Source organism: Bufo bufo, chromosome 5, assembly GCF_905171765.1.
Source record: "Bufo bufo chromosome 5, aBufBuf1.1, whole genome shotgun sequence".
Lineage (NCBI taxonomy): Eukaryota > Metazoa > Chordata > Amphibia > Anura > Bufonidae > Bufo > Bufo bufo.
Window position 1 is genome coordinate 542,500,722 of NC_053393.1, and position 13,211 is coordinate 542,513,932.

The following is a 13,211-nucleotide window of genomic DNA, read 5'->3' on the forward strand; positions in this document are numbered from 1 at the left end:
TGCTGGATAAAAAGGTTAGCCACCAAAAAGCAATTTTTTTTAAAATAAGGTCAGAAAAGCCCTCGGCTCAATAATCTTTTAGTATAATATTATGGCCAGCCTGGACAGACATATCTAATAATGATAAAACTGTGGACTACCTACAGCCACCACTAGGGGGAGCTTACAACATCCTGTTTGTACATTGATCTCTACAGTAACAGTATGCAGTGAGCTCCCCCTGGTGGTGGCTGCAGGAACATCAAATTGTATCATGTAACTATATCTGTGTAGGGGATTTGGCGTTCTGTATCTGAAAAACAGAGCTCCAGCCCCTATAAAAGATAATATAAAGGGCAGAATGATGGATGTTTAAAAGGAGATTTGTTTTAATGGACAAACCTATTCTATATGCTGGACCAATATACAATGGTGCCCATGGTACCCCAATAATTAGAGGAATGGATGATAAAATTATTTTTTTCCAAGCCTAAGCCGATTGACTGGATTGCCCTGGGGGTGCTAGAGAGTCCGTTTTGTTGACTTGGTGATTTTTGGTAAAGTCTCTTGAGCTGAAGAGACTGCCAGCTTCCCATAATACACTGCTCAAAAAAATAAAGGGAACACTTAAACAACACAATGTAACTCCAAGTCAATCACACTTCTGTGAAATCAAACTGTCCACTTAGGAAGCAACACTGAGTGACAATCAATTTCACATGCTGTTGTGCAAATGGAATAGACAACAGGTGGAAATTCTAGGCAATTAGCAAGACACCCCCAATAAAGGAGTGGTTCTGCAGGTGGTAACCACAGACCACTTCTCAGTTCCTATGCTTCCTGGCTGATGTTTTGGTCACTTTTGAATGCTGGCGGTGCTTTCACTCTAGTGGTAGCATGAGACGGAGTCTACAACCCACACAAGTGGCTCAGGTAGTGCAGCTTATCCAGGATGGCACATCAATGCAGCTGTGGCAAGAAGGTTTGCGGTGTCTGTTAGCGTAGTGTCCAGAGCATGGAGGCGCTACCAGGAGACAGGCCAGTACATCAGGAGACATGGAGGAGGCCGTAGGAGGGCAACAACCCAGCAGCAGGACCGCTACCTCCGCCTTTGTGCAAGGAGGAACAGGAGGAGCACTGCCAGAGCCCTGCAAAATGACCTCCAGCAGGCCACAAATGTGCATGTGTCTGCTCAAACGGTCAGAAACAGACTCCATGAGGGTGATATGAGGGCCCGACGTCCACAGGTGGGGGTTGTGCTTACAGCCCAAAACCGTGCAGGACGTTTGGTATTTGCCAGAGAACACCAAGATTGGCAAATTCGCCACTGGCGCCCTGTGCTCTTCACAGATGAAAGCAGGTTCACACTGAGCACATGTGACAGACGTGACAGAGTCTGGAGACGCCGTGGAGAACGTTCTGCTGCCTGCAACATCCTCCAGCATGACCGGTTTGGCATTGGGTCAGTAATGGTGTGGGGTGGCATTTCTTTGGAGGGCCGCACAGCCCTCCATGTGCTCGCCAGAGGTAGCCTGACTGCCATTAGGTACCGAGATGAGATCCTCAGACCCCTTGTGAGACCATATGCTGGTGCGGTTGGCCCTGGGTTCCTCCTAATGCAAGACAATGCTAGACCTCATGTGGCTGGAGTGTGTCAGCAGTTCCTGCAAGACGAAGGCATTGATGCTATGGACTGGCCCGCCCGTTCCCCAGACCTGAATCCAATTGAGCACATCAGGGACATCATGTCTCGCTCTATCCACCAACGTCACGTTGCACCACAGACAGTCCAGGAGTTGGCAGATGCTTTAGTCCAGGTCTGGGAGGAGATTCCTCAGGAGACCGTCCGCCACCTCATCAGGAGCATGCACAGGCGTTGTAGGAAGGTCATACAGGCACGTGGAGGCCACACACACTACTGAGCCTCATTTTGACTTGTTTTAAGGACATTACATCAAAGTTGGATCAGCCTGTAGTGTGTTTTTCCACTTTAATTTTGAGTGTGACTCCAAATCCAGACCTCCATGGGTTGAAAAATTTGATTTCCATTTTTTTATTTTTGTGTGATTTTGTTGTCAGCACATTCAACTATGTAAAGAACAAAGTATTTCAGAAGAATATTTAATTAATTCAGATCTAGGATGTGTTATTTTTGTGTTCCCTTTATTTTTTTGAGCAGTGTATATTGGCCCTGCCCACAATATGGCTGTCCCACGCCGCTGTTGCCACCTAGAGAACCTCTGCAATTTGTAGGATTATTTAAGAAACCATAGTGCACACAGCTACGTGGTGCGCCCACTCCTGGCAGAAGGAAGCATGCGGAGAAAAGCAAACATGAAGAAAACTTCCATATGCCGTGACTGTTGTTGAGTTGCATTTTAACAGGAAGTAGTTTGCGCATCGGCAAATGCTTCCTCCATGTTCCACCTCAAGTAATTGTATTCTGAGTTCCTCTAGATTTCTGAATGATAAACTTGTATTTCTGCAATACTTCCCAAGGCCCTGTTCCCATTACATTCGTGCCTGCCATTAGAGATGCATGTTGGGAGGATTTCCGGACACACACCTCCAATGGAAGGCTGAGACAATATGGCGCTGTACAGGCTTACAGTGGCTGCCCAAAGAACATGCAAGACAAGCATGTCATAGCATGTAAAATGAACACGCCAACCCCAATAAGAGAAGGAGGCACTTCCTGGGCGAGGGGGTTACAAATCCTCTCACGATCGATAGGGTGGAGTCTATCCAGGAAGTGGGAGGTGCCTCTTGCCGATTTCTGCCTATTCTATTTTCCTGTCATTATTCTATGCTACATTCACACTGGAGAAACTTTTTGAAAACTTTTGGCCCATAAATAACCCCCCCCCCCCCTATCCACTTATATAACAGGAATAGCCTCCATCAATCACATTTTGTAAGATACTAGGAAGCAACAAACGTAAGTCATGATGAAATGTTGCGGACACAGTCAATATGGCGGCCACCTTCATGAACCATTATTTTTTGTGTTTTTTGGGGGTGCACTGGTTTATTAAACCAACATACAGACTTGGGGGTGAAACAGCTTCTATATTACTACTTAAAATATATCTCTGCTTCCTCGACGGGGGATTCGCCGCCACCCGACAGATTTAGGCAGGGTAGCCTACAATTCATGATCGTACTTTTTCCGCATCTGCCAGGACGTCCACGTCTTCCATGAGTCTGGGTGGCGACCCTACACCCCACACAACTGTGTGGCCGGGGGTGGCTGTGCGTATATAGGACCTCTGAGCTACGGCGCAATAGGCTTAGTTGGGCAGCTTCAAATAAAAATGATACAAAGTTAAAAGAAAATAAAAATAGGAATTTCCCATATTAAACATTAATATGTACTAAAAACACAAAGAGCACAGTAGTGAGAAGTCTGCTTGTAGCGGTGTCCTCACCACTGTATCTTAATGCTGCAAGCATGTGCAAGAGCGCAACGATGGCGGAGAATGAGCCGGGACGTCCACCTCCTTCCCCCTCCACATCTGAACAGAGACGGACAAAACGTAGAAAAAGGAAACTATTCGGCCATGATGCCACAGCGTTGTCTTGGAGGGAGCACTTCTGAGCGGTCGGGCCAGTCTTAGCTTGGTCTAGTTGGTGTTAGAGTTTATACGGCCGGCGGGGAAGAGCGGGGGCGGAGGAGGCAGATGGTGCGATGGCGGAGGCATGCTGTGTGGGAGAGAGTGCAGGAGGGGCAGAGAGAGAGGATGCTGGGGCAAGGTGGGGGAGAGGCCGGGGCTGGACTGGCTCGGTGAGTTGCCGCTTTGTGATGAGGCGGAGAGACTCGCTGCTGTTCCAGGACTCCCGGGAGTAGGGGGGTTCCCGCCTTGGAAGCACTTTTCCCTGTGAGCTTTGAGCATGTTGGAAAACCGGAAGCGCTGTCCGCACACGCTGCAGGGGTAAGGCTTCTCTCCAGTATGCGTCCGGCGGTGGCGCTTCATGTTAGGCCGACTGGTGAAGCTCTTGCCGCAGATCTCGCAGATGAAAGGTTTCTCTCCTGAAGTGAAGAAAACAGGGGGATAACAAAACCCTGGGAAGACCATCACAATTGGTGACCCCTACACCCAAGGTGGAGAAGTTAAAATGTACAAGAAAGGGGTTAAAAAAAGTAAATGAATTTAAAAAAATCTAAAAGAAAATAAACCTACATCCAGAGCTGCATTCGGAATTCAGTGCATTGTGGGATCTCAGTTTGGGTCAGTTTACTGACTTCAGAGTAGTCTACATTGGTCACATTTATTGTTAGTGCAGCTTTGGAGGTAACTGGAGTAGAAGACAGAATGGAACTCTTTTACAGCTGTGTTGTTAATTCCGGGTTTGAGATCCGTGCCATTTAATACATCCGGATGCATCCGTTTCGGACGGATCCGGTTGTGTTATATCAGAAATGCCAAAAATGCAGCCGTCCAGCTGTTGCAAAACTACAACTCCCACCATGCCTGGACAGCTTACAGCTATTAGGACATGCTGGGAGTTGTAGTTTTGCAACAGCTGTGGGGGGGGGGGCGGCAGGTTGAGCATCCCTGTGTTAAATCAAAACTGAATAAACCAGATCCAGTATAAAAATCATTAAGTCAATGGTCTCGGGTCCAGATTTTTTGGCAACAAAATGGATCCGATTTGTTCCGTTTCGCAAATGGGACACAAAACCGCAGTTTGCATAAGTTTTGTGTCCAGCACCAAATCAGATGCATATTTACCGTATGCGTTCCTGATCAGTTTTGTCCCCATTGACAATGAATGGTGAGGACAAAACTGATCTGTTTAATTCCAGTTTTGAGACCCTCAGCCGGATGTAGCCTCATCTGCCCAAGTCAGGGAGGACTTCCAGCTGAGAATCTGAAGCAAATATAAAAAGCAGCAGCAATTATCCAGAGCCCTGGTCTCTCACTTGTGGCTTTCCATCTATTACATAACTACATCCCCTAAAAGACCCCGACAGCCGCAGGCTGAGAGTCGTAGTTTTATAGGTTGGACACTACTCCCTAGGTAGACATTTGGTGCACGCCGCTCTGCTAGTGCCCCAAATAGTACAAGGAACGATGTGAAAAGATTCTAGCTTCCTGCAGCCGCCACTAGAGGGAGCTCACTGCATAAAGTTTATCCATTAACCCCTTAGTGACCAGCCTGTTTAGGAGCAAGCGTTTTTTCTTCCTTTTTTTTCATCGCCGCGTTCCAAGAGCTATAACTTTTTTATTTTTCCGTCTATATAGCTTTATGAGGGCTTGTTTTTTGTGGGACAAGTTGTGGTTTTTAATGGCGCCATTTGGGATACACATAACTTTGTTTAACTTTTATTAACTCTTTCTGGGAGAGAGATGGAAAAACAGCAATACTGCCACTGCGTTTTTAAGTTATAAATTTTATGGTGTTCATTTTTTTGGTATAAATAACATAATATCTTCATTCTCTGGGTCACTACGATTACAGTGATACCAAATACATATAGTTTTTTTTTTCATTTTTCTACTTTTTTTGCAATAAACCCCCCCTTTTTTTTTTTTTTAAGAAAAAAATGTTTTTGCATTGCCGCTTCCCAAGACCCATAACTTTTTTATTTTTCTTTCTATGGAGTTGTGTGAGGGCTTGATTTTTGCGGGACGACTTGTATTTTTCATTGGTATCATAATGGAGTAAATGGAGCTTTTTGATTGCTTGTTATTATGTTTTTTCGGTGGCAACTAAGAATAAATGAGCAATTCTGTCTTTTTTTTTTAGGGCGTTCACCGTAGGGGATAATTTCCGTGATATTTATGTAGTCCGGGTCGTTACGGATGCGTCAATACCAAACATATGGAGGAGATTTTTATTTTGCTGGGGCGAGCTGTTAGAGCCGGGCCCCCGCTCCACGCAAAAACGCGGCAAAACAGCCTAATGCCCCTTAGTGACTGCCGTAAAAAGGCGTATGGGTGGTCACTAAGGGGTTAAAAGGGAACCTGTTGCAATGAAAATGGAATGTAAGCGACAGGCAGCATGTTACAGAGCAGGAGGAGCTGAGGATAATTGAAATATAGATTTATGGGAAAATATTCAGTATAAGTTTAAATTTAAATTCCTGCTCATTTTGGGCTTTGATGTGCAGGAGGCGGTCCTATCAGTGATTGACAGCTCTATCTGTATACACAATCCTAGAGGGCAGGCTGTCAATCACTGATCGGACCGCCTCCTGGACTTCAAAGCCCAGAATGAGCAGGAATATAAATTAATAAAATACCAGTTAGGGCTCATGCATACGACCGTATGTATTTTGCGGTCGGCAAAAAACTGATCCACAAAAAATATGGATGACATCCGTGTGCAACGGAACAGCTGGCTCTTCATAGAACAGTCCCATCCTTGTCCGTAATGCGGACAATAATAGGACATGTTCTATTTTTTGCGGAATGGAAATATGGACATACGGAAACGGAATGCACACAGAGTAACTCCCGTTATTTTTGCGGACCCATTGAAATGAATGCTTCCGCATACGGCACTCGGGCGGGGGGGGGGGGGGGGGACGGGGGGAGCTCCTATACTGAATATTTTCCCACAAAATATATATATCTATATGATAGTAAATCTACATGGTAGGGAGTAGAAGACAGCGGGAAGGATGTTACTGAGAGGGGGGGTGATGAAGGTGAGAAGGCGGCCATCTACAGGGTGACATATGAGAATTAGGGGAGGGCTACCGAGAGGAGGAGGAAGGATTTTGGAAGGTGTGGCACCAGATGGACAGAGTCACATAATTATGCTGGGAAACAGAAGGATGTAAGGTTGTACGCTGGTCTCTGTACAGTTATAGGGACATTCTGGTTGGGAGGAGTTATCCCCTATCCACAGCATTGGTGGGGGTCCTACTGCTAACGAAAACCCCTCGGGGTCCCCGAAATGAATAAGGAGGCAGGTTGGGCATCCACATGTTTGCACAGAAAGAAAAGGCTTTGTGCTAGCGACTTGTGAGTATGACGTCTATTGCTCACTCACGTACAATACTGGCACCAGTGTGACAGACGGTCAGTGCTGGGGGCAGCGTGGACGTGTAGCTGCTGCAGGCGACTGAAGCGCTTCATATTATATGGGCATGCACATTGCCACTCCATCCATTTCTATACGGCAGTGATGGCTAACCTCCGGCACTCCAGCTGTGGTGAAACTACTACTCCCAGCATGCGCCATTCATTTCTATAGGGGTTCTGGAGACAACCGAGTACAGCATAGCGATGAATGGAGTGGCAGCGCACATGCCCCGACCTGACGCTCCATTCATTTTAGGGGGTCCAGAGGGGTACGGGGTATCCATTCTTGTGATCGGTGGGGGATGGGAGATAACTGGAATACCATTGTAATAAACATTTCTGTAGATTAAGATCCTCCTCCATCCACTTTCTTGTTGCTATGCACTTCCTAGATAAAATAAGCAAGAAGTGACACAAGGACGGCGCGGGGCAATATACAGAATCTGCCACCGCTGCCCTAGAAAGCTCCTCCAGAGCCCGGGAAATGAGCCGCGATATAACAAAACAGGAGATGAATGGGGGTTATTAAGATCATATTTCTATATAAAGGTCACGCTAATCCCCCCCTCAGGCGATTCCCTGTCCTCATTAGACAGATGCTCGCTCTCCACTGACTGCGCCGGAGTGCACCATACTGCAAGACGGGGGGTGTACAGAAAAACACAGCACTTAGAACATGTATCTCACATTATTACCAGAAGATGCAGCATAAAGGATACAGAAGGAGACGGAGGGACAGGGTAAAGATGGCGATGCAGAGGTGAGGGGGCAAATACTGGGAAGAGAGGACAAATGAGCCCTGCTGTACAGGGGTAGGAATGGGGCAACAACACGGACAAGGGCACAGGGCTGGAGAGCGGCATCCATCACTCAGGTATGACCTGCGGGGTGAGGAATGGGGCTGTGTATGCAGAGTAGGGATTACACAATGGTTATGCATGATACTGATCCCTATGCCTTAGGTGTTTATACAGGCAGTGCACACGGCCACCCACGAGGAGCGGGCAGCGCACACGGCCACCCACGAGGAGCGGGCAGCACTCTCGGCCACCCACGAGGAGCAGGCAGCGCGAACGGGCACCCATGATGAGAGGACAGTGCGCGCAGCCACCCACGACGAGTGGGCAGCGCACACAGCCACCCACAAGGAGCGGGCAGCACTGGATGAGCTCTGCAGACATGTCATGAGGGTGGATGGTCCCTTCTTGGCAGGGGTGCAGTAATAATTAGTATCAGGACACTTCTTACCGGTATGGGTCTTCATATGTTCATCAAAATACTGTTTCATGTTGAAGTCTTTGCCGCACCACTGGCACATGAACTGCTTGTGCCCAATGTGTATGCTCATGTGCGACCGCAGCTGGTACTTGTACTGGAATCGCTCATGGCAGTTCTGCAGAGAAAAATAAAAAATAAAGAAAACAATATTGTAAGGTCCCGAAGACGCAGTGAAGTCACAGCACAATAGACGAGGAGCCTCTGAGCGAAGAAAAAAATTGTAATAAAAATCTCTTCCATAAACAGTGCCATTCTTGACCATAGGCCATGTTTGGTACTGCAACTCAGCCTCATTCAAGTATATGAACTTCCACACATGACCTGAGGACCAGAGTGGCCCCATTTATGGTAGAAAGCAGCCATGTTTTTCTATCCTCACAAAACCCATTTAATTACCAAACATGAAAGAAAACCGCTATCTCCACCTTTGCAACCAACCATTCTTTATCGTTTCAATCCATCTAAAATGAAGAACGGAGCACCTTCGCACACAGTCTTAATTAAAATTATCCTATGCACTGGCCTATGCGTCTCCGGTGGTAACAGAAAAAGAAACCCAGTGAAGTTTTGACCCTGTGGTCATCTATACGTCCCCTACATCTGACTTCAGGATCAGACTACACAGGGTATGTTTGTAGTCTGTTACCATGGAGATGCATAAGACTGCAGAGCCGTTGCAAATGCAAAACAATTTTGTGCTCAGAATTTTTTTTAATTTACACCATTTTTCAAAGCGGATTCATTTTTCTTTATTTTAGTTGCATTTTATAATAATAATTTTTACAAGGACATAGTAGGAAGGACTTGAACTAGATTAATAAAAGGAGGAGGAGAAAAACTGGGGTTGACAGTCTCCACAGCCTCCTCAAACAGCTGATCAGTGGGGGTCCCGGGTGTCAGACCCCAACCAATCAGATACTGATGACCTATTAGTTTAAAAATAGCTGGAAATCCCCTTTAAAGGGATTGTCTTTTTTACATTTTTAACTTTTCACTCAGACAGCGGTAAGCTGTGAAAAATCCCTTCTCACCTGCTCCCCCCCCCCCACCGTTCCAGCTCCATGGCTTCCAGACTCGGTTAACTTCTGCACAGTCCGGTACACTGCTGCAGCCAATGACTGACCTCAGTGGTGACCTGACCCCAAGCGGCATATCGCTGCTGAATCAAATATGCTGCTTGGGAACACGTCACCACAGAGGCCAGTCATTGGCTCCAGCGACACCTGTCTGTGCAGAAGATGACAGCGGGAGAGTATAGATTTCTCCGCAGGTACCGCTGTTTGAGTAATGCCCATAGGAAGACGTACACAACAGTAAGATCAATAACGCTGTGAAATACTCTGTATATGCATCTGTATGTCTGTTTTGCAGCTCTGCATGTCCTATTCTTCTCTGTTTTGAGCACAAGAATAGGCATTGTTACAATCAGACCACAAAATGCATATGGTCGTGTGAATGCACCCGAATCCATATGTTCTAGGTTGTAAGAGCAAACATGCGGAGTAATCCTCATAGGAAGGTGTTCTGTCCAGTAAGATGTAACTCTTTAAGAACAGGCGCTCAACAGTAAGAGCGGTACCGCTGATTGGAAGGGTTCTTTACAGTACTGTCCTTCTGGGGAATACCTTCAGGAAGAGTCCGATTCTAGCCGCGGATTATCCCTAGGAAGGTGTTCTTTACTGTAAGAGCGCAATTCATTAAGTAATCATTGCAAAATCACCACAAACAACCGCCCGTCTGGTGAGGTCTTCAGAAAGCTCTCTCCACTCAAGTGAACAAATACATTAGCACAAATGTCAGATACTTTGGAGTCTCACCTCACATTTAAAGGGTTTCTCCCCAGAGTGCTGCAGAGAGTGGACCTTCAGAGACATGCTGCGTTTAAAGGATTTCCCACAGGTTTCACATGTGAAAGGCATGTCCTTCGTGTGAGCTGTCAAAGCAGAAACAAGACCATCACTGTCATATTTATTGGGCTAGATCAGCAAAATTCTTACATTTTCTCAAAATCCTCATCCCTCTTATAGGTTGCAGAATTTCACTGAAAGCTAAGTGGCAAACAGAGAGGGCAGCCGGAACGGTCATCTGCCTAAGTAGGGGCATGGGGGGGGGAGGGCAAGTGGTGCATTAATGAGCAGTTTCTGGAGCGCTGACCACAAACTATAGATGGAAATCCTGTCTATTCACCAGAACGGAGTCAGGTCTAACCACACCCACGGGCATTTGATTGACATGTCACCTGACCTGCCCACTTCCTTCCAAATCCCGCGCCTGTGCAGTATATACACATTTCTTTGCATTGTAATATAATGAGGCTGGAAAGGAGAGAGCGTGCTGGGAAGAAAGCGTGCATGCGCAAAATTAAGGGCTGCCATCTTGCCTACGTTGTAAAGGAAATGTATCGTAAAATAAAATAAAGAAAATTACCTAGGTCAAGTTTTTGTTAAACATTTTCTTCTACAAATATATGGCTATTCTTTTTAGTTTCCATGTAATTATAATTTTTAAAAAAAATCCTGAAATCCTGCAATTTTAATTCTGACCACTGAGCCTCATCATAGGCTGACACTTCCAGCCCCGTAGAGATCACTGGCAGCACTACAACAACAGCCAACACCTATATATAGATAACACAGGATCTACCATTCACAATAGGTGATGTCAGAGCGTATCTATTCCCACTCCCTGCACATTGACCGCTACACAGGTCACAGAGCATGCCCACAACACTCTCTGCAGGGGTCACACATCATGCCAACAACACTCTCTGCACGGGTCACAGAGCATGCCCACAACACTCTCTGCACGGGTCACACAGCATGCCCACCACACTCTCTGCAGGGGTCACACAGCATGCCCACAACACTCTCTGCACGGGTCACAGAGCATGCCCACAACACTCTGCACGGGTCACAGAGCATGCCCACAACACTCTCTGCACGGGTCACAGAGCATGCCCACAACGCTCTCTGCACGGGTCACAGAGCATGCCCAAAACGCTCTCTGCACGGGTCACAGAGCATGCCCACAACGCTCTCTGCACGGGTCACAGAGCATGCCCACAACGCTCTCTGCACGGGTCACAGAGCATGCCCACAACGCTCTCTGCACGGGTCACAGAGCATGCCCACAACGCTCTCTGCACGGGTCACAGAGCATGCCCACAACGCTCTCTGCACGGGTCACAGAGCATGCCCACAACGCTCTCTGCAGGGGTCACAGAGCATGCCCACAACACTCTCTGCAGGGGTCACAGAGCATGCCCACAACACTCTCTGCAGGGGTCACACAGCATGCCCACAACACTCTCTGCAGGGGTCACAGAGCATGCCCACAACACTCTCTGCAGGGGTCACAGAGCATGCCCACAACACTCTCTGCAGGGGTCACAGAGCATGCCCACAACACTCTCTGCAGGGGTCACAGAGCATGCCCACAACACTCTCTGCACGGGTCACAGAGCATGCCCACAACACTCTCTGCACGGGTCACAGAGCATGCCCACAACACTCTCTGCACGGGTCACAGAGCATGCCCACAACACTCTGCACGGGTCACACAGCATGCCCACAACACTCTCTGCACGGGTCACAGAGCATGCCCACAACACTCTCTGCACGGGTCACACAGCATGCCCACAACACTCTCTGCACGGGTCACACAGCATGCCCACAACACTCTCTGCACAGGTCACACAGCATGCCCACAACACTCTCTGCACAGGTCACACAGCATGCCCACAACACTCTCTGCACAAGTCACACAGCATGCCCACAACACTCTCTGCACAAGTCACACAGCATGCCCACAACACTCTCTGCACAAGTCACACAACATGCCCACAACACACTCTGCACAGGTCACAGAGCATGCCCACAACACTCTCTGCACGGGTCACAGAGCATGCCCACAACACTCTCTGCACGGGTCACAGAGCATGCCCACAACACTCTCTGCACGGGTTGCATCAGGATGTCTTCAGTTCAGTCACTTTGACGGTATTTGGCCACATGCTGCGGAATTGTCTCCGGCCAAAATTCCGGAACACTTGCCGGAATGCCGGATCTGGCATTATTTTCCATTGAAATGTATTAATGCCGGGACCGGTACCAAGTGTTCTGGAAAAACGGATCAGTTTAAATATCGGATCCGTTTTTCCAGATGACACCGGAGAGACGGATCCAGTATTTCAATGCATTTGTCAAACTGATCCGGAAACAAATGGTATCCGTTTGCACACGGATTTCCGGATCCGGCAGGCAGTTCCGGCAACGGAACTGCCTGCCGGATTCCTCTAACGCGGGTGTGAAAGTACCCTTAGCAGAATTTTCTAATTTGAAAGAATTAAAGGTGTTGTCCAGAATGTCACCATTGATGGCCTATCCTCGGGACAGGATATCTATACTTGATCGGCAGGACCCGCAGATCATCTGTTTCAGGGCATCACAAGTGCTGATACAGTGTAGCGGATGGAGCTGGTTACTGTAGTATGCGTTTCAGTGGGGGCAGCGCTGCAGTACCCAGCTCTGTCCACTACAAATAGATGGAGCTGTACTTCCAGCACCAAAGCTACTGCAAAACAGATGATCGTCAGGGGGTTCAGGGCATCGGACCCCCCACCAATCAGATATTAATGACCTATCCTGAGGATAGGCCATCAATATTAAAATCCTTTATTGGGGTAGTCTCATCTGAGACATTGGTGGCATATCGCTAGGATACACAACCAATGTCAGGTATGTGCGGTTCTCAGAGGTGGGACCTGCACCTATCCCAAGAACTGGCCTCCGAAAGTGGAGGAGAACGCACAGCACATGTGCGGTGTTCTTTACAATTCTTTTCTATGGGAGTTCTGAAAACAGCCGAGCGAGCGTGCTCAGCTATTTTTAGAAGTCCCATAGAAATTAATGGAAAGCGCAC

At 47.5% G+C, this 13,211-nt stretch overlaps 1 protein-coding gene across 1 annotated transcript in view; it reads right to left on the bottom strand.

Annotated features, from left to right (window-relative positions):
- Positions 1-3,159: 3,159 nt before the first annotated feature.
- ZBTB47 (zinc finger and BTB domain containing 47) overlaps positions 3,160-13,211 on the bottom strand; it is a 55,525-nt gene continuing 45,473 nt past the window's right edge. Inside the window, exons 4-6 of the mRNA XM_040431332.1 lie at positions 10,109-10,224; positions 8,262-8,406; positions 3,160-4,009 (exon numbers count right to left, since the gene is read on the bottom strand). Coding sequence (XP_040287266.1) covers positions 3,603-4,009; positions 8,262-8,406; positions 10,109-10,224 — 668 coding nt within the window. The 3' untranslated portion in view covers positions 3,160-3,602. The remainder of the gene's footprint in view (positions 4,010-8,261; positions 8,407-10,108; positions 10,225-13,211) is intronic.